The sequence below is a fragment of the Coturnix japonica genome, chromosome 4 (genome assembly GCF_001577835.2).
Source record: "Coturnix japonica isolate 7356 chromosome 4, Coturnix japonica 2.1, whole genome shotgun sequence".
Taxonomy (NCBI): Eukaryota; Metazoa; Chordata; class Aves; order Galliformes; family Phasianidae; genus Coturnix; species Coturnix japonica.
The window spans coordinates 5,767,726-5,794,214 of NC_029519.1; the positions used below are offsets into that span (position 1 = coordinate 5,767,726).

The window sequence follows — 26,489 nt, forward strand, 5'->3', positions numbered from 1 at the left end:
AAAAAAATAACTGGGATACACCTGTTCTAAGAACTACATAAAAAAAAAAACAAAAAAAGCATTTTAGTTGCTACCAATTTCTTGTGGTTTTAAAGTTAAACAAGAAAACTGATGAACAACCAGCTGAAATCAGCAGTTGCTTCAGCAGCAGTTGACATCTTCTGTCTTGTCCCTAGATATGGGTAGCAATTAAAAGAATTTTATAAGCCATTTGTTTACTCCTAAAAAATCGCAATTGATTAAAACAACAACCACCACCACCATGATGGCTGCTTGTAGGCCACAAGATAATTAATCCTTAATCTTTTCCTTCTCCTGAGAAATTAGCAATCATCAATGTTTTAAAGGCTATCTGTAACATAAAAACAAAAGTTCATCCTCAAAAGCTTAGAAAACACCTCTCCTGTTTGATCTGGATACTGCCAGTTCTCTATATTTCTCTTCCACATTGTGGAATCTGCTTTGTTTGCAAAGCTTCCTGTATATATTCCAGAATATCTCTACAGCTTTGTCTTACAAGTACTAGTTCAGGAAGTTCAATTACCACAAGCAGATAGCCTTATCACTCTATCACCTCATTTAAACAGTGTCAATATCAACTCACATTAAAATCTAAAGCTAGTCAGCACTATGTCCTGCTCCACCATACTAAACTTAGTGCCAAATCAGTATCCTTTCCTGTAGTAAGCGAGTTTTCTTAAGATATCAATACCACCCTTCAGCAATGGTTGCACTGCAACTTCAGTTGTGTGAAGCAACAATCCTTTGAGGCATTCACTGACACACTGCAATCTCAAACAATGGTTTTTTATTCATTTGCCAAAATCTGCTTAACCTGACTCATAGTTCACGTATGCAGGATACAAACATCTCAAGGAGTCATTTGTAAAGAGCATATTCTCTCTCTGCAGAAGAGTGAGAGTCAACAGACTGAGTTAAACAATGTCATGTGATGTAGGGTCCTGTAGAACACTGTCTGACACTGCACAACACTATTGACAGTTCACTTAAAGCAGTCCTGCCCAAATATGGGTGGAGCAGCATAGTTAAGAAACCTATCAGCCAAGCACAGTCAGTTCTCTTCCGTATATAAGCCAACTGATAAAAGCTTTTAATCCACTGTAGGACATTAGTAGATGGAACATTAGTCAGATTCTTGAGTTCATAGTTTTTGATTGATTTCAGAGCTCACAGGGCTTAAAATGCTTCAATATGAAGCATAAACAATTTCCGTTTTTAAACTCAAGCATGAGTTGCTCCTTGTGCGATGAATCATCAAATCCACATCATCACATTTACTTGCATTCCAACTATGTAATCCATCTCCTACCCCTAACGTCTTTTACCCCATTTTACAAGCTCTCTCAATCTACTTTTAAAGACAATGTCATACTCACACTACAGCCCTTTGTGAAAACTAAGCTAAGTGTAGTTTTTAAATCACTGATCAACTACCTCATAAATGTGAAATTAACTTGGAGTAATGAAACATGACTTTGGCATGGCACTAGCCACTACACACACAGAAATACTTCTATTTCAGCTAATAGAAAATCAACAGGATATTCTACAAAACCTTGACTCAGACCAAAAAAAATTTACCACATGAACTTCTAGCTAAGTAGCATTCAGATACTCAGGAAGCACCACATATCCTGTTCTAACGTTCTCTTTTCAAGCACTGATTCATATTATCACAGACATCTGGAAGTACCTCGGGTGTCTAGCCCTAACTCTAGCTCAGAAAGCTGAGTCAACACAGGACACAAACCAGGCGGTTAAAAGCTTCATGCATGTTTCCAGGTCTCAAATACTTCCAGTGACTAATAAACACCTCTGATCAACCAGTTCCAAAGCATAATCACCTCTCCAATTATCTTTTTCCCCTAGTACCCAAGTCAGAACTGTTCCCTTTTCACTTATCCACTGCCTCCCACTCTCATCATATGAACTTCTGTAAAAAGCCCGGCTTCAGCTTCTCATATAAAAATATCTGAAGTCTTGAAAAATCTTTGGGCTCAGCTAAACTATGACAACCACATCCAAACAGATCTAACACTTTCAATTATGCACTTGTTTCCTATGCAGCCAAAAAAAAACCTAAATAATTCCTTTGGTGTTACTACATACTTACTTTAGTGTTAGATACAGCAAACAATATCCAAGTTAAGGACTAAAACACACAAATCTCAGCAATTCCCCTGACAACTTAATTTAGTCTGTTTCCACTAGCATAGCAGGCATACTCTTAAACAGGCAAAACAAGACTGTTGCCAAACCAAGCTAAATATGTAGCTGTTCACTGTTGTCTCATACTAGCCCATGTTCAGGGCTGGCATGAGACCAGATGATTGTTTGTCAAAACAATTTGATTTTTTTCCTGCCCGTTCCATTACAAACAAAAATAATGGTACTCATTCCCACCTCCAGTTCTTCCACTAACACAAAATGATGTGGGAAAAAAAAAAAAAAAAAGATTAAATCAGAGCTCTTCCAGTAGTGAATTGTCTTGGAACATGACATTTTCATTAAAAATACTCCAGTTTACACACTACCAGTACAAAAACTGGAGCTAAATTGTCACTCTTTCGAGTTCAAAATGTTATATTAGACTTAAATGACTCCCAAAATAACCCAAATCAGAAAATAAATAAATAAATAAATAATAAAAGCCATGAATTAGGAGTTCTAGTGCAGCCCAACTTTGATTGTATGTGAGAATATATACCAATTCAGCTTTCTTACAGAAAACTATTTCATAGAACTATTTGGGATGGAAGGGACCTTAATGTTCATTTATTTCTAACCCCTGCCATAGGCAGGGTCAGCTCTCACTAGATCTGGTTACCCAAAGCCCCACTGAACCTGGCCTTGAACACTTCTGCAGATCCACGGCTTCTAAGCAGCCTGTGTCAGTGCCTCACCAGACTCTGAGTAAACAATTCTTTCCAAACATCTAACCTGAATCTTCCCTATTTCAGTTAAAGACACTTCCCCTTCTCCCACCAATATCCTGATAAAGGGTTCCTCTCCAGCTTTCCTGCAGTTCCTTTTCAGGTACTACAACTTCTCCCCAGAGCCTTCTCTTTTTCAGGCTGATCAACCCACACTCTCCCTGCCTACCTCCACAGAAGTGCTCCAGCCCTCTGAGCACCTTCATGACGTCCACTAGAAGAATGAGAATTACCTGCCTCAACCTGCTGCCCATGTTTCTTTTAATGCAGCCTATAGTTGACTTTCCAGGCTGCAAACACACACACACACTGTTGGCTCACACTGAGCTTTTCATCAAGAAACATCCCCAAACCTTTCTCCTCAGAGCTAATCTCAATCCATTCTCCACTCAGTCTGTATTTGTGCCCCAAGCCACGTGTGTAAGAATTTATACCTGTTCTTGTTGAACTTTATGACATTCCACATAAAAATAATTCCCCCTCATCCTCCTTCCAAAGGCCTGATGCCAGATACTAAAACTAAATCTGCTGTTATGTGTAGCTATATATCCTATCCCACCAACTCCCTTTCAGTATGCTGCTTTATATTAGAGATTACTGAAAAGAGGCACACTTCTCTAAGTACATCATACCATTCCAAAAATTAACCAACAGCCTACAGGTTGATTCATCTATGTAACTCTACTGAAACTTAGTAAATCATAAGCTGTGAAGCTGAACCAAGGAAATCTCCATACCAAAAATCTACATTTCATTTACAAGCTCAGTGACAATTTAGCACTTGTACAAGCAGCGTGGATTTTCTTATAGAAGTCTCAACTACTCCTCTGTGTTATTTGCACTGCAAAGATGAGTACATGCAAGATTGCTCTCCAATAGCCAAAAGAAACTGCTACCCCAGCAGAATCAATTCCTTATTCAATGTTTAAGAATGCAAAATTTATAAAAGATTATTCTTGTATATAATGAATTATGCCTTTCCCTGATTAGTCCTGTTTTTCCCTTACAAATTGATATCATTAAGCGATAAATCTGTCTGCTCACATTGCCTCAACTTCAAATACATTTTAATTCCACCCTTTTCCTTCCTCAAAAGTACATCCCACTTCATTATAGCTTTACCCAGAGTTTGCATACATCACGTCCAAAATAAAAGACATCTTCTTCCCCAGTCAATACATTCCCCCAATTGTACCATCAAAAACTAGTCACTTTACCTTCTAAAAGACAGATCTGCCCTGACTTCAAGCAAGGCACCTCAATTCACCTTCACGTTGTTGCTAATCTGTAATTATCTCCTCAAAAACCAAAAGCACATGTCTGCATACAAACTGAAGTACTAATGGGATACATTTCTCCCATTAAATGTAGCAAAATAAATCAACCCTTCTGACTCCAGAACAACTGATGAAAGCATGCAATAGAAATAGCTGGCCTGCTCAACTCAATTTTGAGCTCATTCTATATAAGGTTATAAAGTTTTGGATTTCAATCAGGACAAAGTCCTCTGTCCAAAATTTTGCCCCAAATTAAAGGAGTCTCTGCAGACAAAAGCCACAAACAAGACTATTTTATTTAAAATCACTTCCCTTGGAGGCATCTACAAGCAACTCTTGTTAGTCACTTTAAGCACAAGAGCATTGTTACTATGTATCCTGTGCACGGAAGTGAGAGTCTGTTTCCAATAGCACCACAAAACAAAATAAACCACAGTATTTGTTTATGTTAATATATACATGGTTGCCTTTAATACAAGCCAAGTTCAAATTATTCAGCACTTTATCATCCTTTTAAACGACTGTCGTTCTCAGTGACTTTGTGATGCCCCATACAGTGTGAATTAAACATCCCCACGTGCATTCCGAGTCAGTTTTGACCAAGAAAAATGGGTTTTCAGCTGATCAACCCAAAGCTCTTCCATGCTATTCTTAACGAGAGGAATCTAAGGTGGGAGCAAATAAACATTAACTTAGTTTTACTATTACCTGTGAAAAGCCTTGCACAAGTTATACCAAAACTTTGTAACTAGTGCTCTAATCAATGTGATGACTCAGTCGAGTTTTAAGTGACCCCTCCACTGCCTCTCTGGAAAGGCAGACGTGAGATGTGGATGAAATGAGACCACTCAAACCAGATAAACGCAAGTAACAGGAGTAAGCAAGACAAACACTGATATAATTAACCTCTTTTGCTGCTCCTCCGTTTATAATTTGAGATACAACACAAGACTGTTGACTGTGAAATGGACCTGTGCATCACATTACCATGTTTGTAGAAACACGCTGCTTAAAACCAAAAAGCTGTTGTAATCAACAACCGGTTCGGGCCTAAGGAAGACTTGCACATTCAGAAGTTTACCTGCTCATCACAAAGAAACTAGAAAACCTCCAGAATCTTCACACACACACACACACACACACACACACACACACACACCTTCTTTTCTCCCTGACACATGTAACACTTGATGTTATTTTCACAGTAACTCCGGATCTCACAGGTGAAGCCCTGCTTGCATCACAGCCCCCCACTTCCCGCAGCCCAACACAATGCTCACAGGGCCGAGGTTCTCGGGCATGGTTACAGCAACAGGTGCTGTAGCCGCCCGGCCCAGCGCTGCGCCGCGCCCCTTCCCGAACCGGCACCACCCGGCTCTCTTCAAAAGCAAGAAGTACCCAAAAACCATCACGGAAGCTCACAGATTATTATTAAACCCTTCCTGAAAACCCAGCAGCCCCCCCCCCCCATCCCGACCGCACGTCCCTCCGCATCAGGCTCTCCCCCTGGTAGCAGCAGGACGCCCACCCTTCCCTCCCCACCCCCATGCTCGCTCACCAACTTCGTCTTGTTCCGGGTCTCCTCTTCCGAGGATCGCCCGCTCCGTTTTGCGTTCATCTTGCTAGGGCCCGGGGGCTCGTCGCCACCCCCAGATCCCGGTGCTGCTTGATCTTCCATCCTTCCGGCAACACCGCACACCGGCACGAGGCCCCTTTTTCCGTCAGAGCTTTATCCTCACGGCCCCATAGAGTCGGCAACCACAACGGGGCGTCTCCCCGCAGCGGCTAAAGCAGTTCCTGGTGGTACTCCGGACGCCTACTCCCAATCAACCGCCTAAGACGCCCAGCGTCCCTACGCATGCGAACTAACAAACGAGCGCTGTTGCGCATGTGCTGATGTAGTGCGCATGAACTGTGCGCTTGTACAAGGGCGGTAGGCCCGAAAGGGGAGAGGGGCGTCGCCGGGAAATGGCGGCGATGGGAGGCTGTGAATAGGAGCTCCACTAGATAATATAGATAGATATATATAATATAGTGAATAGGACAGGTTGATTGTCAAATTACTTCGCTTAGTTTTCCCTCAAATTGCTAGGAGCAGGAAAGGCCTGCGTCTTATCCATTGAATATCAGTGCTGCAGACTGAGGGCTCTTCATGAGGTGTCTCTGAAGCATATTCCTTTGTATTTTGTTTTAGGAGTATACTGAGTGCACTGGGTAACTATGGTGTGCTGTTTAAAATTGAGTTTCCACAAATGAAAGCCTTTTTGTACCCTTTGCATTAGGGAAGTCCAGTCTGTAAAGCCTGAGCTTTCTGTCTATATTCATGGTTTGTAACATCAAACTGCATGAAATGGTTCTTCACAAAACAGAATCCCCCATGAAGAGAGAAAAATAGGCCTTTTTTTTTATTGACACACCTGAGCATATGTTTAAGTTACCAGGCAAACAGCCGTGGGAACAGACACGGTCCATTGTAAGAGGACAAAGGCAATGAAGAACTCTCTGGAGGTGAGATTTATGTACAAACATATCATTTCATTATGCTCAAGAATATGAGTTTTGGACATCTTCTACAGCAGACCTTTTCTTGTTCAATATGAAAGTAAGACCTGTAGACCTGTAGAGTAAGATTCATGGAGCAATCTGGCTTTTCTTTAGGCTCCCAAAGAACAGCCTCAATACCAGATGAAATAATGCAATTCTTTTAGCTATACTCCAGAACATCCAGAATTTTAGTATTCCTATTTCTACTCCACCCCAACCCCCACCCAGATTTGAGGATCAAAAAACAATATTCCACATATGAACCAACAACTTATGAGCATATAAATTCTGCAGGCAATTTTAAGCAAAAAGAGTGAGGTGTGAGAACTATCTTGGTTAGGAAAATTAAAATGAAAAAGTCCCTCCACCCCTCTTCTGCCACCTCCCCTCCCATCCCCACCTCCCCCAAAAAAAGGCAAAAAGAAACCACCACAGTTGCTTAAGGCAACCAAATAAAACCTCAGATCATTTTGGCAATCAGTTTGCACTGCCGTGTTTTGGCCCAGCTCCGAGAGCAATTTAGGTATGGCCTGAGGGAAAAAAACTTGTTGCAGAAAGTGTTCTTAAGTTGGCTCCATATCTGAGAAAATTTATAACTCTTCGTTTAGCGAAATTCATTTTACAATAGTAAAAATGTGTAGCTGCAGAAGGTTCCTGCTATGAAGATGCATTTCTCCTCTTGGTTTCTAGTGTAATCTCAGACAAGCACTTAACTGCAACAACTGAGCCAGACCTTGCAATAAAATGATAGTAGACTAATAGTTATGTCCCACAAACATGTACTGCTTTATATCTGAATTTGAACAAAATAGGCTTTTCAAAATGACTGGCCAATGCAGCAATCAAAAATCTTCCCTTTTAAACATCCTCCCTCTAAACATACTAAAAAAATACAATTATGCAAGTTTCCAGAAGCTATGTACTCCAAAAATATCTGGAGAAGAAAAAAAGTAAGAAAAAGATATATGAGATTTTATAAATCCAGTGACAGAATTTCCATCTACCAGTGAAGGAATAGGCTTCTGGAGAAGCAGTTTTAAACCAGTTGAAGTGAACTTGTGACTAAGCCAGCTATTCAGGTTTCAGTCCTTGAGAAATATCCTGTACTCTAGGTTTCTAGTATTGAAGAAGTAAGTTAACAAACTTGAAATGTTTGTCCTAACCATCCATCTAGCTGGGTGGCTGCAGTAGGGAAGATTTATTTATTTTTTTAATAGGAATTCTGCGTAGCAGTACAAGAGAATACATACTGTATTTAACTTAACCACAAAAAGGAAATGTGCTGCTAAGACACCCAGGGGTATGTATCCCATCTTTCCACCCTAAAATTCTACAACAGGAGCACAACCACTCCACCATAATTAACATACCACAATCTTTCCACTACTGCCACGATGCTGTAGACTGTCTTCAGATTGTCTCATCCCTCTTCCTGGATTATTTTCTCTCTCATCTTAATTGACCATTAAAACAGCAATGTTTTATGTTGCAATCGTGAACAGTGTCACAAATGTTAATTAAAACAGCTAATTATGAACATTTATGTAAGTAAATAAGGATTACAAATTAGGCATCTTCACAGCTGTTTCGAGAAGATTCTGCAGTTACATTTTGTTTGTAGCCATGACACAGCTGCAAAATGGTCCACTGATTAGGCTTTATATTTTGAATTTTTGAGTAAGCTACAACTTTTGCCTATAGCTATTTATAGGAAGAGGAAGCTAACAGCTTCCCACCTATTGTTTAAAAAAAGGTTTTATGTTTAATATGTTGACAATGCAATGATCTCTGCAGTCACCTATAGTTGACCTTTACTTAGCATGCCTACCTCTAACTTAAAACCTAAAGCACTGGAGCTAGATGAGGTATTAGTATGGGATATGTACAGAGTCAGCTTATGTCAAGGTGCATTATTCATTAAAGTTAGGTGAATTAGCAAATAAACAGAATGTTGTTTTTAATCTAAACAAGTTATTAGTGATTTGCTCCAGGCTGGGCTCATCAAAAATACCAAAAACAAAAATCTTTTTTTTTTTAGGTTAGTGCTTTCTGAAGTATTGTGGGTTTTTTGTTCTTTGCTTTTGTTCATTTTTTGCCATTGTTGTTGTATTTAATCAGAAGCATTTTTCCCTTTTTGAAGCAGTTAGCTGATTTAGGTGAATTCTCTCATTTTCTATGTTTTGACCATTTATCCTACAATTCTCAACCACAACAAAGTTTCTCTTCTCCAGGTGATTGTTGCATTCATGCCCCATTATTGTTTTCTGGGAACAATACACATGATGACTTTAGAGAATGACTTTGGAAAACAAAAACAAACAAATAAATAAAAAAGGGGAAAGGTAAATATTATATTAATTAATTAAAAAAAAAAAAAAAAAGAAAAAAAAAAAGAGCAAACATACTTTTGTTGATTTGGGTTTTATTCCAAAGGAGAAAACAAACAATCAAACTAAATAAACATACAGACACCAGATGATACATGAAGTTTCTGATATACACATTAGTTTCTTATTTACTGATTCTCCTTTTCCCCCCTTTGCTTCTGACACATGAATTTGTAGTCATACATGGTGCAATATTTGGTTATTTACACAATTGCCCAAACTTTGCTCTTTGCAGAAATTTCTCAATATTGTTGAGCAGCAAAATAACTTTTGCCATCATTCCAGGAGGAATTTTGTCTCTAAATCCTCCAAGAACTTTTGAGCTTTCCTCTCCCTCACTGGTAAATGGTGTTAGCAATCTGAGAGTATGGGAATATATGCTAGTGAAATAAATGCTCATGTGCATAAATTGATGATTTAGTTTAGTTACTTGTTACGGTTTTGATTGACTTTTTTCTACGTGTAATTCTCACAGTCTTTTTAATTGAAAGTTATTAGTCTGAAGCTGTTGGGTTTTATTCAGTCTGTTGTTTCCCTTTAAAAGGCTTTCATCTGTGTTAAATGAAGTGGTTCCTGCTTTGGTCTTTCTGTTTCATTTTGTTTGTTTTAATCTGTTACTTTTCTTGCCTCCTGGTGCTCCCTTTTATGTACAGCAAGCATTCACATGACTTTTAAGTGGATTGCAAAAGTGATCTGGGTTAAAATTCACCTTACTTAAAAGTTTTTATCCAGAGCCTTGATTTTGCCTATCACGCTGTTCCAGAAATACCCAGCTTGTGTTCCCAACGTTATTCATCTGTTCCTTCAAGGAATTCAAAACCCCGTTCTAATATGACCAATCTATATAGTCTTGTACTGGAAACTGCTAAATTTTGAAGGACAGCTGTGAGAATAACTATAAAACAGAAGCAGAGGGGAAGTAGAAGTGTAGGCTGATGTGGGGTTCTTGGTAGTTTAAAGATTAAAAAAGGAAAACATTAACATGGAAATATTTAAAACCCCAAATCCACTGCAAAGAGTAAGGACTTAATGAAAGGTAATTACATAGCAATAATTAGACTGTTGCAATCAGTGAAAGCAACACTTCATATCACTTACTGTTGCTCTGCTTTTGGCCACAAAGGATTCTTCTTGGTGTTTTTCAAGCATAGTTTAATAACCTTAATTAGGTAACTTGTTAAATCTAAGCTATTCCTTATACAGGTTACTGTTTTGTATCTGTCTTGTTCAAATGCCTTTTTATTTATGATTGAAGGTGCCTAACAAAGTGACCAAAGCAGTAACACAGTGTGTGTTTTAGTTGGACTACTGACTTGTATATAGTTGCAAAAAGCTCTGTCTATTGGACACACTTACATAGGAAGTGTCAAAATGCAATACTTGGAGTTTCAAGAGAACATCAGAGCTTTTCTGGATTTAATTACTTTCAGACAAATCAGTTGATATAATGACAATTCTTATTGTTTACTTCTGGTCCTTTTTGGATCCTTAAGTGATATTTTAAGCAAATTTATGTTATACATGAATTCATACCATGAGTTCACATCTTCTAAATGGAATTTCTGTTAACAATTTTCTTTACTTTTCCCCTATTTAACAAACCAAATGTAGAAGTAGAAAAGCCTAATATTCTTGAAAGCTTCTAACTAATCCTTAAATCAATGTTGTTGGTATGATCAAGTCTCCCTTTCATCCTTTGTGATACATTAACTTAATCTTTGTATAATTTTGTTAGCCATGGTTAGCCAGTTAAATTAACTCTTAAAATTAATTTTAGGAAGAAAACCATCATTTTAAAGAAAATTATCATTTTCCTTTACTTCTAGTAAACAAATACTTGTCCCAAAATAATACCTACAGATAAGAATCAGTACTTAGAGGTTACTGAGAAATTGGCAGTAGTATTTTGTGCTAAGACACTGAGTTTGTAAGCATAGGGAAAATGTAAGAGTTAGCTTAGTAGATTCAAATTCTGTTCTGAAAGTGTCTGACTTCTACAACCTTTCAATCTACAGGAGGTGTCATTATTTGCACCTACTATGAAACCATTCTTTTCTCAGGAGAAGAATGAGAAAGCTATTGGTAGTTTTTCAGTCTTTCTTCAGGGGATAATTTAATGGTCCTGTTTCTTTGTTGGGACTTGAGGGACATTTGGGCAGATGTGAGTACATCTGACAGCATGTCCTGAAAGTGAATTAAAGTTGCTTACACATTGGAAATAGTTTTCTTTATATTGTGCATATACTGATACTGGCACAGCTCAGCTTGTCTGAATTTTAAAAACACTGTATATAAAAAACTATGCTTCTTGCACTTTTTCTATGGCAAAACAAAAATGTACTTATTTCTGTTTAGTACCAGGTTAAACAGCCATCATCTGTGAGCAAGTTCAGTCTGAAGAAAGTTATACATCCTTGTACCCAGCAGTTATCTAATGTTGCCTTTGTTTTGGGGGGGAAAAAAACAATAAAACAAATAGTCACTCTATTACAAAGAATAACAACGTCACACTGCTTGAACTCTGAACTGATCAGTATGAGTTCACATGGTGATCGTTAGTACTGAGTCACACCTAGACAGCACACTAGTGAAGTATGCTGTAGGAATTTTTAAAGTGTTTCCTTTGGAGTATATATTCTAGGGTTTCTTTTTTGTTCTATTTATTTATATATTTATTTTTTACAAAAGGTCCTTTCATACAGATTTTCTTTATGACAGAAAAGCAACCTTGCAAAAAGTATGCTTCAGAATACAGCACCTATGTTCTGTGTAGTCTTTGTGAGATCAGTCTCTTCAGCGAGATGAGTCACTAGATCAGTTTATGTAGTCACACAGACACTTGTTTATGGTTGAAGAGGCTAAAGTTAAAAATATGTTAACCATATGAATGTTCAGATAAGGGTGATGACGTAACTGAGAACAAATCCCAGTGCTTTTTACAACAGAGCCATTATTTTAAGTTGTGTAATTCATGGTTTGCTTAATTGGTGTTCTCAGGCTTTATATCAGTTATGTATGATATGAAATCCTGAAATCCTCAACAGTAGTTTCCACATTCTTCAATAGTGTCCTATTTATACTTATAGGACGTCTAATCAACTAAACATTCCTCTGCTGCTAAATACGGCCAACAAGCTGTTTATGAGTCAGGACTCTGACAGATAATTTTTCTACATATCCATGGAAATTTTTTTGCTACTTGTCTTGTTCTTTGCATGAACAGGTACCAACATTTTTGTTCTTCATTTTTTACTCTTTAGGTTGATCATCTGCTAGGCCATGTTTTCAGTATTTGCTGAGTGTAGTGGAAATGCTCAGTCATGGCCTGAAAAAAGTGATTGAGCACCTGGTGGGAAGACAGTGCCAATCCAGGGGAGCTGAGGTGCATGCAATGAAGCTGAGAGACAGGAAGGGCTGGAGCCAGGATCCATCTCTTCCCTGACCTCATCTGACAGTGGAAGGAAGGGTATCTTGGTGGAGATCCCTGCATACCTGAGACCTTCTGAAGGTAAGCCATTTTTCTTTTGTTTCTGTATCAACAGCTGTTGTGCTTGGGCTTGTTTTCATTTGCAGTAGTCTGGAACTGTGTGACTGTTATTGCTGTACTTTCTGTTGTATTACGGCATTTCAGTGTGGTAAGCTTATGCTCGTAAAAGACTGCAAGTAAACAACTTCCTCATACAGTCACTCTGGAGTATAATCTACAGTAAGGGTGGAAACTTACAGTGCTGCATCCTTGGTTGTTCAGTAATTAGCTTTTTTGAATATTCACGAATCTCATTACTACAGAGAGAGTTACTGAATAAGTGCTGTTACCTGGAGCTATCGTTAAGTAATTTCATAGCACTTTTGAAAATATCTTGTTTTTTATTGCAGTTCTTTTAGTGATGGGAAGCATGCTATGAGATCATATATGTTAATAAAGGGATACTTCATATGACTACTACTTTATTGAAGCTATGAAGTTAATTTCTCCCATAACAGCTGTCTTGGAAAAAAAACTTTTTTTTCTTTCCTGCCTGTTTTTTCTATACCTCCTGCTATAATATCCACCATATTATGTAATTTGTTTATAATGTTTATCTTTAAAAAAAATTAAAAAATAGAAAAGGAGATGATTGTCAACTACTTGTTAGAATTCTTTAATCTAATACCACCTCTGAAAAATAAATGATCATTCAAGTCTGTCTAATAGTTAGCAGCTGTACACTTGGCTGAAAGAGAGGAAATAATCTTTGCTTGTTCCTGACCCATTATTTTAATCTCAGGCCTTCAGAGATAGGAAGTATTAAATGAGTGCTTTTATTTAAAAACAACAACAACAACACAAAAACAAAAAGCAACAGCAACAGTAACAACAAGAAGGAAGAAACAGTAGATAAGAACCAACAAGCAATCACCTAGAAGTGAATGGTATTTTTTTAAAGACAAACAAGAAACCCCATGTCTTCTAGAGTAGAGTGTTGTCGGGGAGATTAAAGTACCAAGTTCAGTTCAATTGAGCAGGATGCTGGAATTTGGCCTCCAAGCATCAAGATGAATGTTCTTATTGCAGGGATGTCAGGTACCAGATGCTTCCATTTGAAGATGGGAAAGCTTTTGTTGTAACTGATGCATCTTCTCCAAAGCATGTTATTCCTAGTTCATGTATCTCCTGCTATTCCTGATACTATTTGTATTTCTGTGCTTTGACAACTGTTCCCTCAGTTCAGGCTTACGATGACAATCTGTCAGTATTACTGATTAAACACTGGCACAAAGAAGGTTAGTGCTTGGGAGAGCACTTGCTGTGCTTTTCCCCTCTGCAATTTAGGAACATTTGGTATATCTACACTTCCCAACCCTCTATTTCACCCCCACCCTCAAACACTAACACAGTTAGATAGAATGGATATAATCCTGTTTCTTTTTTCCCTGTATTTAGTTTTATATCTTTAGTTAAACTGTAGAATGAAATGCCTGATACTTTAGGTATTCTGTTATTACTTAGTTGGCTTTCTTACTCATTTTCTATTGATAACTGCCAGAAGTATTCAGATGAATAGTGTGTTATTCCTGCTTGTCTGCATTCTAAACCTTTTCAAAACCATTCACTCAGCAGTGTCTAGCACTAAAGCCTTTCATACTAGAGCAACCTGAAACACTAATAAAAAGTTAGCTATTAGTTGTGTTAATGAATGGCTAGTTCACTTAGAATATTCTCACATAACTAGGAAATCGAGTTCTGTTGCTATACTGTCAGATTATTTTGCCTTTGTAAGTGCTTTGCTAAGGCAGGTGTTTGTAGAGAAAACTTTCTGCTGTTTGTTTATAACCTCTTACCACAATGTTACCTAAAACATGTTCTAGAATGTTTTTCCATTTTTTTCTGCATAGGAGAATATAGCCAGTAATCATGAACTAGCTAAAAGTCTGAATAATATCCAGTGAGGAAAACTTTACAATTATATTGGTATGCTTAGAGTTTATGCTTGTCTTAGATGTAATGACCTGTTTTTTTTTTCAAAAGTTGTTTAAATTTCTCCAGTGTGAAGAAAGAGCTTACTTCAAAAATGGGCTTATGCTGACTCATCAGTGGGGTTCCATTCTTTATATCTGCTTGTTATCCTTGGTTTGCAGCAGCTGCATAGTCTTCTAAATCATGATGAAAGAGCAGAGAAGGAATAGAAGGAGAATGGGAAAACAGTATTTTGAAAGTTTTGGTATCTTGGGAATATGGGCTTCCCCAGCTCCCTTGCTTTATAAAAGTTGTATTTCTAGGCAGCCTGGCTGCACCTCTGTTTTCTAGTTCAGAGTTTCTCCTGGTTTTAACTACTCCTGGCATTCCCTGTTTACGTATAGTCAAGGAGTTTGCTGTTCTGTGTTCTTAGTTGAGTTAAACTGCTTTTGAGATGACAGCAGCAGTGTGAAAAATTCACATAACTGGCACACCAAGTGCTTTCAACTAGTGCCATGCTGATAAGATAGTAATTGCAAGGGAAGACTAGTGTCGTATCTTTAAACCACGAATGAAAAACATCATAACATATTGTACCTACATGAGTGGTAAAGAACAAGTATTTATAGAGAAAGAAAGCACAATTTTACAGAAGTATTCTTGTTTTGGTTTCTGTGAGTGTATGTTTTGTGTGTATTTTTACTTATGACCATGTCATTACATGAAAACAAGTGTTTTCTAAATAAGCAGGCTTAAACTTGTGTTGGATGTGCTTTCATAATGTGACCACACAATTAGCAGAAATCAGGAAACAGCTTTTTGTCATACTTCCTTTTTGAGGGTGTGCTTCATCATGACACTTCACAAAATTCAACAGTAATTTGTCAGTTCTGGGCAACACCCAGCCTTGCACACTGTAGAAAATGGAGACAAATGTTTCAGTTGTTAGAATAATAGAAATAAGATCTTTCTCCCCCATCAGAATCACTGACAATCACTCAGTTTCCTGTTGTACACCTACAGCAACTAAAAGGAAACTTCAAGTAGTGCCAGTGATCTTTGTACAGATATAAGAATTGCTGTATACTGGGTCTTCAGGTAGCAACGTGAATGGGAAAAGGTTAAGTGGTTTGTTTACTGCAGGATCACTGAAAATGTGGGGTTTCTTTGGTAGTGAATCTAAAGCAGCAAAATAAACGTCACTGGGCATCAACTTAGTTTAAAGCATTGAAATGACTCCTTTGTAAAAATATTCTGCTTAAAGTGGTGCCTTTCAGTTATCTGACACATAACTTCCATAGAATGCTGCTTTAAAAAAAAAAAAAAAATAATAATAATTCTGCAGTCGTTCAACATAGTTCTTGCCATGTAGACTTATGTTTCAATTTGAAATGTTTTAGATACCAAATACTAGCAGCTGAGAGCCTCTGACTTTTTTTCAGTGAAGGCACATGGTAAAATGTGTATGATCTAAATGAAAATTTCAGATTTCCATCTGATCCAGTTTGTGCATCTCTGAATTGAAATATAGTGTTTTAACTCACACTTGGCAGCAGTGGTAGAGCGGTGATTAACAATAACAGGTTTGCTTAGTGAGTTTTACAGGTACCTACGAATGAGTAGTGAGTGAAAGGGAGGTATATAGCGTTTGCTGTCAGTATCCTTTAAACTTTTAATTAACATACTAGTCATCACTACAGCTTGTGTGAATGCAGCTGATGTCCCATTTCTGGAGCTGAAACAGATGCATCTGACTCATCATAAACACTCCAAGAAAGCTATTAGAAGCTGCTGTAAACCTATTGCTGTGTGGAATTCCTAAGGAATGTATTTGGTTTTGGGGGGAGAGAATGTACAGTTTCTGAAAGGTATTTTGAAGGCCTAATTACATTTACAAAAACAAAGCAAATTTCTAAGAACAAAATATTCAACAAATGGAAAACAGTGTTGTTCATTACTTATATTCTTCAGAATGCTTTTCCCAATCTAATTCATTTTTATGGTTAGACAAATACTTTTCTATGCTTTGAAAACAAGCATGCACACATGCTGCTTCTTGCACTGGCTTTTTACAGATAAGGCTTTTACTTCTCAGACCTCATTAAGCAGTCAGTTGAGCAGGCTAAATGAGCATTCCAAATAGTAATGGATACTTACTCCATGTAAGTACAAGATTATGTGATACTGAAATACTGAGTGCTTAGCTGGAATAGTATCATTTATATTACAAATAAGCACATTGGGTAAACAATTCATGTGTTTATGATAGCAACATGATCTCCTACCTATTAATAGGGTAGATCTGGGTCACTAGATGAGGGTTTTTTGTTTTACACTTCAAGCTCTGTGTCTTCTGTTCTACGTATCTGAGGGGATCTTAGCCTTTTCAGAAAATAAATGGCTTCTTTTAAGTTTTAAACCTGAATGGAAAATAAGTCAGAAAAAAACTGCCAACAGGATATTTCTGAAAATCAAGTTCCATTGTTTCAAGCCAATTTGCACACACTCTGCATGCTGATTTTGTTTTATAACATTCTAGGCTGTTACAATACTTAGATAATATTGTGAAACTTGTCTTGTTTTCTCCAAGTTCAGATGCAAATAGCTTTTTCTGAGATCTTTGACAGGTCATTAGAATTACAACAAAATGGAAGATGTAAAGGCAGAAATAGTTTTATGAACAGCAGGGTTCACAAAATCTGACTTTCTTAACTTTGTCTTGTTTACATTCTCATATTCAAGGTGTCAGCTTTGTCTCATCTCCTAGGCAAATTTCAGTTACCTCTTTACCACTGAGATTCTCTGGTGCATAGGGGATATATTTATGCTGTAGCTTTTCTTCTTCAGATAAAATTTACCATGGTGCTCTTTACTGTCTGTCTTCAAGGATGTTATAAAAGCTGCCTTCTGAGACTTCATTTATTTATTTATATTTATTTTTTAAAACTGGGATTTAGAAATTACATTTAGAGTACAGGATGATTTGTTTATCTTTACAACACTAGTAGTTCAAAAGCATTCATGGGAAAGTTCTTACTGATAGTAATCTGAAGAGTTCTGACATGGTAGAATCAGCAAAGTGTTTGTAACATGACAGTAGAAGCTCTATCTGATTCTTCTGCTACCTGCCTATAATGGCACTGTCTTAATTCAAGATAACTTGTCACTTGTTTAGGACTCCGCAAGTTAAACGATTTACTAAATCAACACCGTGATATGTATCACAAGGAATACTGGAGGTGATCTGGCCTTCATCAGTGTTTGTGCAGCTATCTGTTGCAGATTTTCCACTTTGAACTAAGATCTGGAAAGTATAGATATATAACCCCAATCTGCTTTTTGTACCATCTCATAGAATTTGTGTGGCATGATCCTATTGTTGAGACAAACCTGGTACGTTTGGCCTGTGTGAATACTCCAGCTAGTTGAACATTCATAATACTGTCTTTAAATACAGAACTATAACGACACATAAGAAATGGATCAAATCTGTGTGATATAATTCATTGAGAAGTAAGGGAACTCATAATTACATGAATAGAGAGTGGATCAACACTGCATTTACTCTCAGGTGCAACAACGAAGCCTTGAGATAGTATCCTGCACCACAGTGTCGCTTGTATTATTGGGAGGATAAAAGTCAACTGTGTGGGTATGCATAAATGGGTGAAGGAAAGGAGCCAGGGAGTAGCTGATAACTTGTTTCTAAGGAGTAATTGTTCTGCAACTAAACAGTGAAAACATGAAATGTATTTGGAAGTGAATCTTTTTGCTGGGGAGGTGAAAAGTGATTGGCTTTGAACCTGAAAAGCCAAAATTGAACCCTTCAGAAGAAGGGCTTGTATACCAGCAAATTCTCTTTTAAAAGCATTGTGTGCGTGCATTCATGTTTATGTAGATTACCTTTCATTTTCCTCCTTTTGCACTTTGTTTGGTCTTAATAAGAGTACTTCTGCGTATGTCGTGGAGTTGCTTAAGTCTCTGGATGATGGCTATGTGTAGTTAATTGTAACTCTCAGGGCTCAGTTAGGGCTTTGCAATACTTTTGAAAGAAAATATGCTTTATGATTGCATAATTTAACTTTTAATCTTAGTTAACTTTATTGGTATCCATAAACTAAACTGTTCTTGATAGGTAACTACAAATCAAGCATATTGAGTTTCTTACCCTGAGTGTTTGTAGAACATTATCTTTGTAGTTGCATCTTAGAAGCTAAGGTCTCTAATGTTACTGAAATTCCAGAGTTGTTTTGAAAGAATGAAGAAATGCACGTCCAGTATTTCTGGTGGCCGGAGCATCAAGCTCTTAGAATGAAACAAAGGAGATACAAATACTGTTACTATGTCTTATTCTTTGCAAACATTCATGAGTGGAGAAGAAATAAAGATACATTGTCATTTAATTGCAAGCTATACAAGTAAGGATATAACAATGTATACCAAAGATTATGGCTGAAAAGGGTGTTTTGTGCTATCTTTTCTATTGCCTCTCAAAATAGGGTTGTCTTCCCATTGCCCATGTTTCTATCTATTTTATCCAAGTAGATGGATTCCACCACTGAAAAATAATATACAACTGGCAGAAACTGGTGAACATATTAACATGTGATGTCTGCTTAAATGAATTGCTTCACTTATGAGCTAGCCCACTTTATTTGAAATAATTTCTAATGGTACCCTGTATTTGCTTACTTGTTGTTAGGATAAAAATATTTTAATGACATGGAAAAGGTTGAAAATTAAAACTAAAAAATTTAAAAAAAAAAAAAGTAAAATAAATTAACATTTATGATTGCGCTTGCTCATTGGATCACTAACTTGAATTAGGTATAGCGGGTGATTTATACTTTCACATCATGCATTTATAATTTGCACTGGAAAAAAAAAATCCCAGGTGCTGTAATTTTTCAAAACATCTCTCAGCCATATGGAAATGTAAATTGCAAATTCAGAGCACAACAGAGTAATCCCTTGCTACAGAGCAACCGATTGCATAAAGCAACCACAATTAATATCCTTAAATATTCTGCAGAGCAGCTTTATGTTTAACTTCAAGTAGCAAGTAAAAATAATTTTGCAGTTATGGACCATGGATTACTGGTATTTCAATATACACAGGATTTTCTTGAGTTTACTCTGGACAATGATGATATTAAGTAATTGCCATGGCTTCAGGTGGAAGTTAACAGAAGCCATGTTGGACATGTTAATCATTATTTTCCACATGAAATAGCTTAGCTTCTAAATTTTAAGTACTGCTTGATACTGAAGAAGGAGTATTTACTCCCAGCTGCTCAAGTCCCACAGCTGTGGCAGATTTCTGTTAGTTCTTCAGAAACATGTAAGGCCAAGAGTGCAGAAGTCTGCTATTAGCACAGAATAAGGCTAATTTTAAATAGCTTGCTAAAGTGGCTCCAGAAAGACAAATAAAAACTATATGACCTTTCTTATACCTTAGTTTGTTCTTAAGTCTAGAAGACTAGCTGACATTTCCTTGGCCATAATATACTTCTTTACTCGAGAGTTTAGGCCTCCAGTTTCTCCAGATAAGAACTGTTATCAGCCGTTGCTCTATACATAAACACTGAAATACAAACAGAGCATCATTGCTGTAATAGTAATTCTATGAAATATAACTCTCATTAAAATCTTCATGAACATGCTAGAAAGCATGAGATGCTTCCAGGCTCTCATAGTATTTCACATTGGAATACAAAAATACACTTTTTTAAAAAAAAATATTATTTTTTTTTATTTTTTTTTTTAATTTCTGGGAGAAATCTGAATGTTCCTTAGTTGGAGTGGCAATGATATTATAGCAAATTTTTGTTGAGTGACTAATTTCAGAATGAGGTGCTCTCTACTAAAGAATGAGTTGCCTTAAATATGATTAAATGTAATAAGCATTAATTCATTTCAGTTTAAGGGCTCTGTTTCTTTATCATGTCAAACTGCTGTTAGTGATTGATTACTGTCATCTTCAGTTGTTTATGCTAGGGATGTCAAAATATGTGATGTAGATTTAAGGATAAATTGTAAGAGCTACTTTATGAAATTACCATTATACCCCATGCTTTTTTACTAACTATTTTTGCTTATTTTGTGCAGTGTAATTTTATTTCCAAGTGCTACTGCAAACTGCTGTGCTTAAGAGCTAAGGGACTTGTAACAAAACGAAAAAATGCCTTTATTTTTCTGAAGGCCAGCGTAGCTATGAGTCTCATGTTAATGATATGGAACTAATTAATTGTATGGAACAGTAGTGCCTCTTTAGGTATTTGGAAAGTCAATGAGGTAATCAAAGATTAAGCTGAGTCTCCAATAAAAGCTGTCTGGCATTTGGAGGCTGCTGAGCGACTGCAGTCAGAATTTGTCACAAACTTGCTGTAATGTTTTAGAGGGGTAATACATCTTTGAAGAGTGGTAATAGTGGAAGACAAAAACATCTGTACTGGAGAGGTAGGAACATGTCCATGTTTCACCCACATATGTTTACCTTGTACCAAGAACACATTCATTTTTGTTAAAAAAATTCCGAATTTGACCTGTATCAGCATGAGATGAAGTTCTAATTTCTAAGCAATTTGAAATAAGTTTTAGAAATAGGCACATGAGTAATAAGACTGTCTGCAGTACTCTAATCATGTTATGATACAAGCTGTGTGAAGGCAGTGCTACACATGTTCTAGTAGCTTTTCTACATTAGAAAAATAGACACTTTTATTGCCATCCACTGAATCTCCTTTAATACAATTCCCTTCTATTTGTCTTTTAGGCCTGTTACAAACTTAGTCATTACATCTCACTATAAATATGTTTGAATATGTAACTTAGAGCTACCTAAGCTGCTTGCTTTAGGTAGAGAATACAAGTACTGACCGTACATGTCTACTTGAAAATGGAAATACATTGTTGTTACTCTGTCCAAGTTGTGTGCTTCCACAGTAAATTTCAGTTACAGTTACTTTATGTTATACAGTGGCTAGGGGCAAAGTTAAGATCTTTTGGCATGTTTAGATAGTCTCTCAAAATGTCTCAGAATACATGCAGGAAAGTTTATCTTAGAAAGCAGAGGTGTCTTAGTATAAAAATCACACAAATGCTGGTTATTAGGATGACAGAGAATACTAAATAGGAAAATTCATATCCATGACACTAAATACTTTCCTTTGTTAAATCTATTTAGATCAAAACAGTCTTACTGGTGTACTGTAAAATTAGTGTAAGAAAGGTAGTGAGCCAAGCATTAATTAAGAAAATAATGTAAAATAATCTATTGTGATTTTCATGCCTCTGAAGTCTTCCATTTACTTAACTAATCCAAGACTTTGGAAATTCCCAAACTTTTCAGGAACATAAAATTAAATAGCAAATAGAATGGTTGTTTTTGTGTTAGCTTACTTCTACGTGAATAAATCCAGGGTATATTTATCTAAGTTTTGGTCTGCTGTTATAACAGTAGCATAAAATTTCCACACTGTTTCCTGATTCTGCAAAGATGATATTAGTGTTAACACTGATTTACAGATACCATTGTGATTTATGTCCCCGTGAGCTTTGTTTGAAAGGAAGTGATTTTGAAACAGGAAACCAGACATTGTATAAAAACATAAGTATGTAACTAGAGGAAAAAGCTGAGAGAGATAAATTATGAGAGACAGAAATATATTTATTACTGTGCCCATCTGGATACTATAGTTATTGATAATAATGCCAATGGTTATTCTGATTTAAACCTGACTTCTAAATTGAACATAAACACTCAAGAGAGCAGGGGAGGAAGAAAATGAACTTGCAGTTACTAATACATGGGGCAGTGTTTTGGTGTGTTCAGAATTTGTTCAGTTTTCCTTGATTGAATATAACTTTTAAGCCAAAGAAAGAAATGAGTATGAGTAAATGAAACATTGTCTAAACTTAAGTGTATTGTTGTCTCTTGTACTCACAAGTGCACACGTTTAACACAAGTATTTTAGAGCAAACATGGTTATGTACTGTGTAGTGTTATCTAATAGAAGGAAGTGTGTTTATTATCATTTCAATTATAAATTCATCAAATCAAAATGAAAAGGTGCTGTTTGTATGTCAATCTGCTTTGTTATATGAGCCCCCCTCTCCCTCTTTCTTTTAATGGTTACTGAAGAATTTATGCAAGTAAATATATTTATCTCAACTGTAGAAAACACCTCATAATGTGCTTACCCTTTATATCCTTCTTGGGTGAAAATCACAAGCCACTTTTAAGTATTAACAGTACTGTTATGTGGAAGTTAGGGTGAAATTAAGGGCAGATGTCCTGTTTATTTGGGGGTGGGAGGAACAGCAGAAAGTAATGCACTTAATTGGAAGGAATTGTAAGAGAGGTCTGTTTTTTAATGTTGATTTAGTTGCACATTTCTCCTCCTCCCAGACTGGTAGCAAATTGATTTTTAGAGTTGCATAGATGTGAATTTACAGGATAACTATAGCATAATTACTGCAGTGGATATTAAATCAGCAGCAGAGATAAGCAGGTCTGGGAAAGCAACTAGCTCAACCTGTTTAACTCTGTCATAACAAGGTATATGGTGACAATAACAAAGAAATAGTAATAAATATCCAAAAGGTTATTTACAGAAAAAACTCACCAATATGGAAGCCTTCAGTCTGCTGGGAACCACTGAGGCAATTTTCACCAAGGAGCAATCTCCAAAAGATGCTGCCTTAGTGGTGGTCAGCCCTTAAATGAGGTCTAGAGGAGGTGGAGTCAAGCTCCACCCCTTCCAGGAGCACAGGTAAATTACTCTCACCTGTGCTCCCACAGCTGACCCAACACTCACCTCAGCTGTTTAATCAGAGGTTCAGGCTGTGATTACCAATTTCCCATACACAAGGCCATAGCATTCATCTTGATAATCAAGTACAAATACTGAAAACATCTATCATCTGTCTACTGGAACTTGAATGCATTTGCAGTTCCTCATATTTTTGCTGAAATTTTTCAAGCTTTTCAGAATAGTTTCACTGAATTTAGAACAGTGCAAATCTGTGCTTCTCTGTAAGATCAGATTTCTGATTTTTATTCACTCTCTTGCATGGGTATGATAACTCAAGTCAAACTGAAATTCAGTGTCAGGTACGTGTCCTTGCTGAGCTACAGTCAATTACTAGATGTTGTCTATGCTTATTCTGTTCGACCTTTTGTTTAAGGCAATACCAAAAACCATGTAAATACACAGATATCTACATCTGCTAGTGAAAGGGCTCTTTAGCTCAATACAACTTTTAATAATTAGCTTGAATGAATGCTATGATGAATTCAGCTTGTTGAGTTTTGCAGATAGTAGGAAAAAATGTTTCAGACATTCTCCCATTTCAGCTTTTCCTAGCTTATTACTAGCTAGTGATGGCTAAGGAGAAACTTTTTTTATCCCCCCATACAAGCAGAAATAACATTTCAATTTCTCTTTCAGAAGAGGAACACTGGAGGCTCTTTATTTCATTTACTAAACTTGGGTATCTAGAATTCATTCCTCTAAGGAGTAACTCAGTTATTATTAGACAACAATACTTCCACATAGAAAAAAAAAAAATATGGCTGGAGATACTGCTGAGTTAAATGTTTTAAGTTTGCTGTACTTAAATTTACTCCTTACAGTTAATATAAAAGCTTTTTTTCCCATGACTTCCTGTGACCTTCACACTGTAACATATAAGCTGATAGAATGGAGAGCAAGATGGACTTGTGCTGCATAATTTCCTCATCCAGTTACTGTGGGATAAATAAAACAGCAAATTAGCTGAAGTTATTTAAAGGTTCCTTGGCAAATACTGCTTTGCATGGAATGTGATGAGATAATCCCATGTGGATTTATTCTTACTGTAACTACGTATAAAAAATATCCATTTCTTCTTGTCCAAATTCTTAGGACTCTTCTCCACATTCTTCCTAATGGCATAGGAGCTGAGCACAATCCTTAAAGTAGTAGTTCAAAGATGCTAGTTTTAGCAAAGCATGGGAAGAAACTGTAGATTCTTCAGCTTACAATGGTTTAAGGTTTGGGGTGGGGGTTGGGTGTAGACCTAATAGCTTAATGAGTAAACTGGTGATAGATTAAATGTGATCACTGGGGAATAAAAAATCCACAGCTAAGTATATCATCTTTGGGTTGGGAATATAGTTTTTCTTCCTTGGGCAACTAGACAGAACAAACAGCCTATTAAAACTCTTGAGGATGACTGCTGTAAAAAAAAAAAAGTGGTTTGCTTGGGAATCTAGCTTGATTTAATATCCATAGAGTGAGTATAAAGAATGAAAGTTGATATAAAGCTGATTTTGTACACAAAACTGAAACTAGCAAACATTGTTCAGCAGCTGAGAGTAGATTCATTTTTGTACAAACATTAGTTGGATGATCTTGGTCATTGACAGGCTAAAGGTTGCTGATCAAATTCAGTAGGTTTTGTGGAATGAATATCATTTTTTTGTTTTGTTTTACTTGCTTATTCTCCCTTTCTTTCTCCTTTATGAATGGAAGGGACTTGTCTCTTTGCATATTAAACTGAAAATATGAGAAGGCTTCACTTCAACACTTGGTGTCATGAAAGAAGTAGTGTGGTGTTTTTTGTGTTGTTGTTGTTTTTAAAGCTAGTAACAGGATTTTCAGAAGTCTGAGGAAAAAACAAAACAAAAGCATAGTCTGTGCAGCATTGTTTTTTCCAAAGAGTATCTGAGATTCATGTACTGGGAGATGCTTCAAAATTCCAGTTTTAAGATGAAAACAGGAAAACACTGAATAGTTATAGATTAGCTTCCCTGAATATTTCTAATTGCTTCTGTGATCAGGAAATAATTGAGATTTATACATTTATTTGAAAAGAATACCCAGAATTGAAATATTCATGCCAAAATTACCCTCCTCTTGCATAATCTTGCCTTACATGCATTATTCCTTGTTCATGCAGAAGTACTTCAACAGGTTCCAGTGGTGAGCAGCACTAAATGAGATAACTGCAGCATTGTTTAGTAGTTTTAGCATCTATGCTGTCCTACATAAATAAGTCATAGCTTTAAAAAGCTTAATTGGGGAAGTGTTTTAACTTGTGAATTATGTTAACTTATTTTATCCTTGGGGATGTCATGCTGCCCTCTAATGGCTGACTCATGGGAAAACCTATTTTGCGAAGCATGCAACAAAAATATTCTAAAAAAGAGCAAGCCAATTCTCAGGACTGAATTAAGAGGATTCACATTAGGGTCTCTTACATAGGAAAGATTAAATATGTTACCTGCATCATAAAATAGCCACGTCACAGAAGAAAGCTAAAATTACATTGGTTGGTTTTGGAAAGTGAAAAGGTACTAAACCTATTAATATTTTAAGCTATTTAATGTCTACTAGTAACAATGATGCTAAGTATCAGTAGTACATTACAGACTATGTGCAATAAAGTATTTGAACACTTCTATCCAGTGCAGAACCCATGAACCATGTGGCGTCTGAATGATATTTAAAATTTGTCTTTCAGCTTAACTTTGTGATTGTAATAAAGGAGAATTCAAGTGCTCCTTTAATTTTGAAGAACTCCTAAGCACAAGTCTCATTCTCTGAATCAGTGCCAAAAGCACACAAATTTCTTGGTTAGTTACACTGTGCAATATAACAGAGTAGATGCTTACCTTTTGATTGAACTAGGTTCTCTGTGGGAAAAAAAAGCTACTAATAGTGTTAAAAATCTAATTAATGTGAGCATTCAAAGACATTGGTGCAGTCTGACTGCCTTATATATGAAAGCCTCACACTGTCAAAGTATTTACATATCATAAAGTGTTTTTTCAAGTTGTTGAGACTTCTGTGTTTAAGCCACGTTTTTTTGTTTCTTTAAATGATACCATTTTGCCTTTATCATG

General features: G+C 36.6%; 1 protein-coding gene and 1 long non-coding RNA gene across 3 annotated transcripts in view; one reads left to right on the top strand and one right to left on the bottom strand.

Annotated features, from left to right (window-relative positions):
* The window catches only part of DIAPH2 (diaphanous related formin 2), a 153,218-nt gene extending 147,106 nt beyond the window's left edge, over positions 1 to 6,112 (bottom strand). Inside the window, 1 exon segment of the mRNA XM_032443965.1 lies at positions 5,790 to 6,112. Coding sequence (XP_032299856.1) covers positions 5,790 to 5,909 — 120 coding nt within the window. The 5' untranslated portion in view covers positions 5,910 to 6,112.
* A 37-nt stretch (positions 6,113 to 6,149) lies between these two features.
* The window catches only part of LOC107312710, a 76,134-nt gene continuing 55,794 nt past the window's right edge, over positions 6,150 to 26,489 (top strand). For both annotated transcript variants that reach the window (XR_001554587.2, XR_001554588.2), the window contains exons 1-2: positions 6,150 to 6,739; positions 12,423 to 12,670. This is a non-coding gene — a long non-coding RNA (uncharacterized LOC107312710). The remainder of the gene's footprint in view (positions 6,740 to 12,422; positions 12,671 to 26,489) is intronic.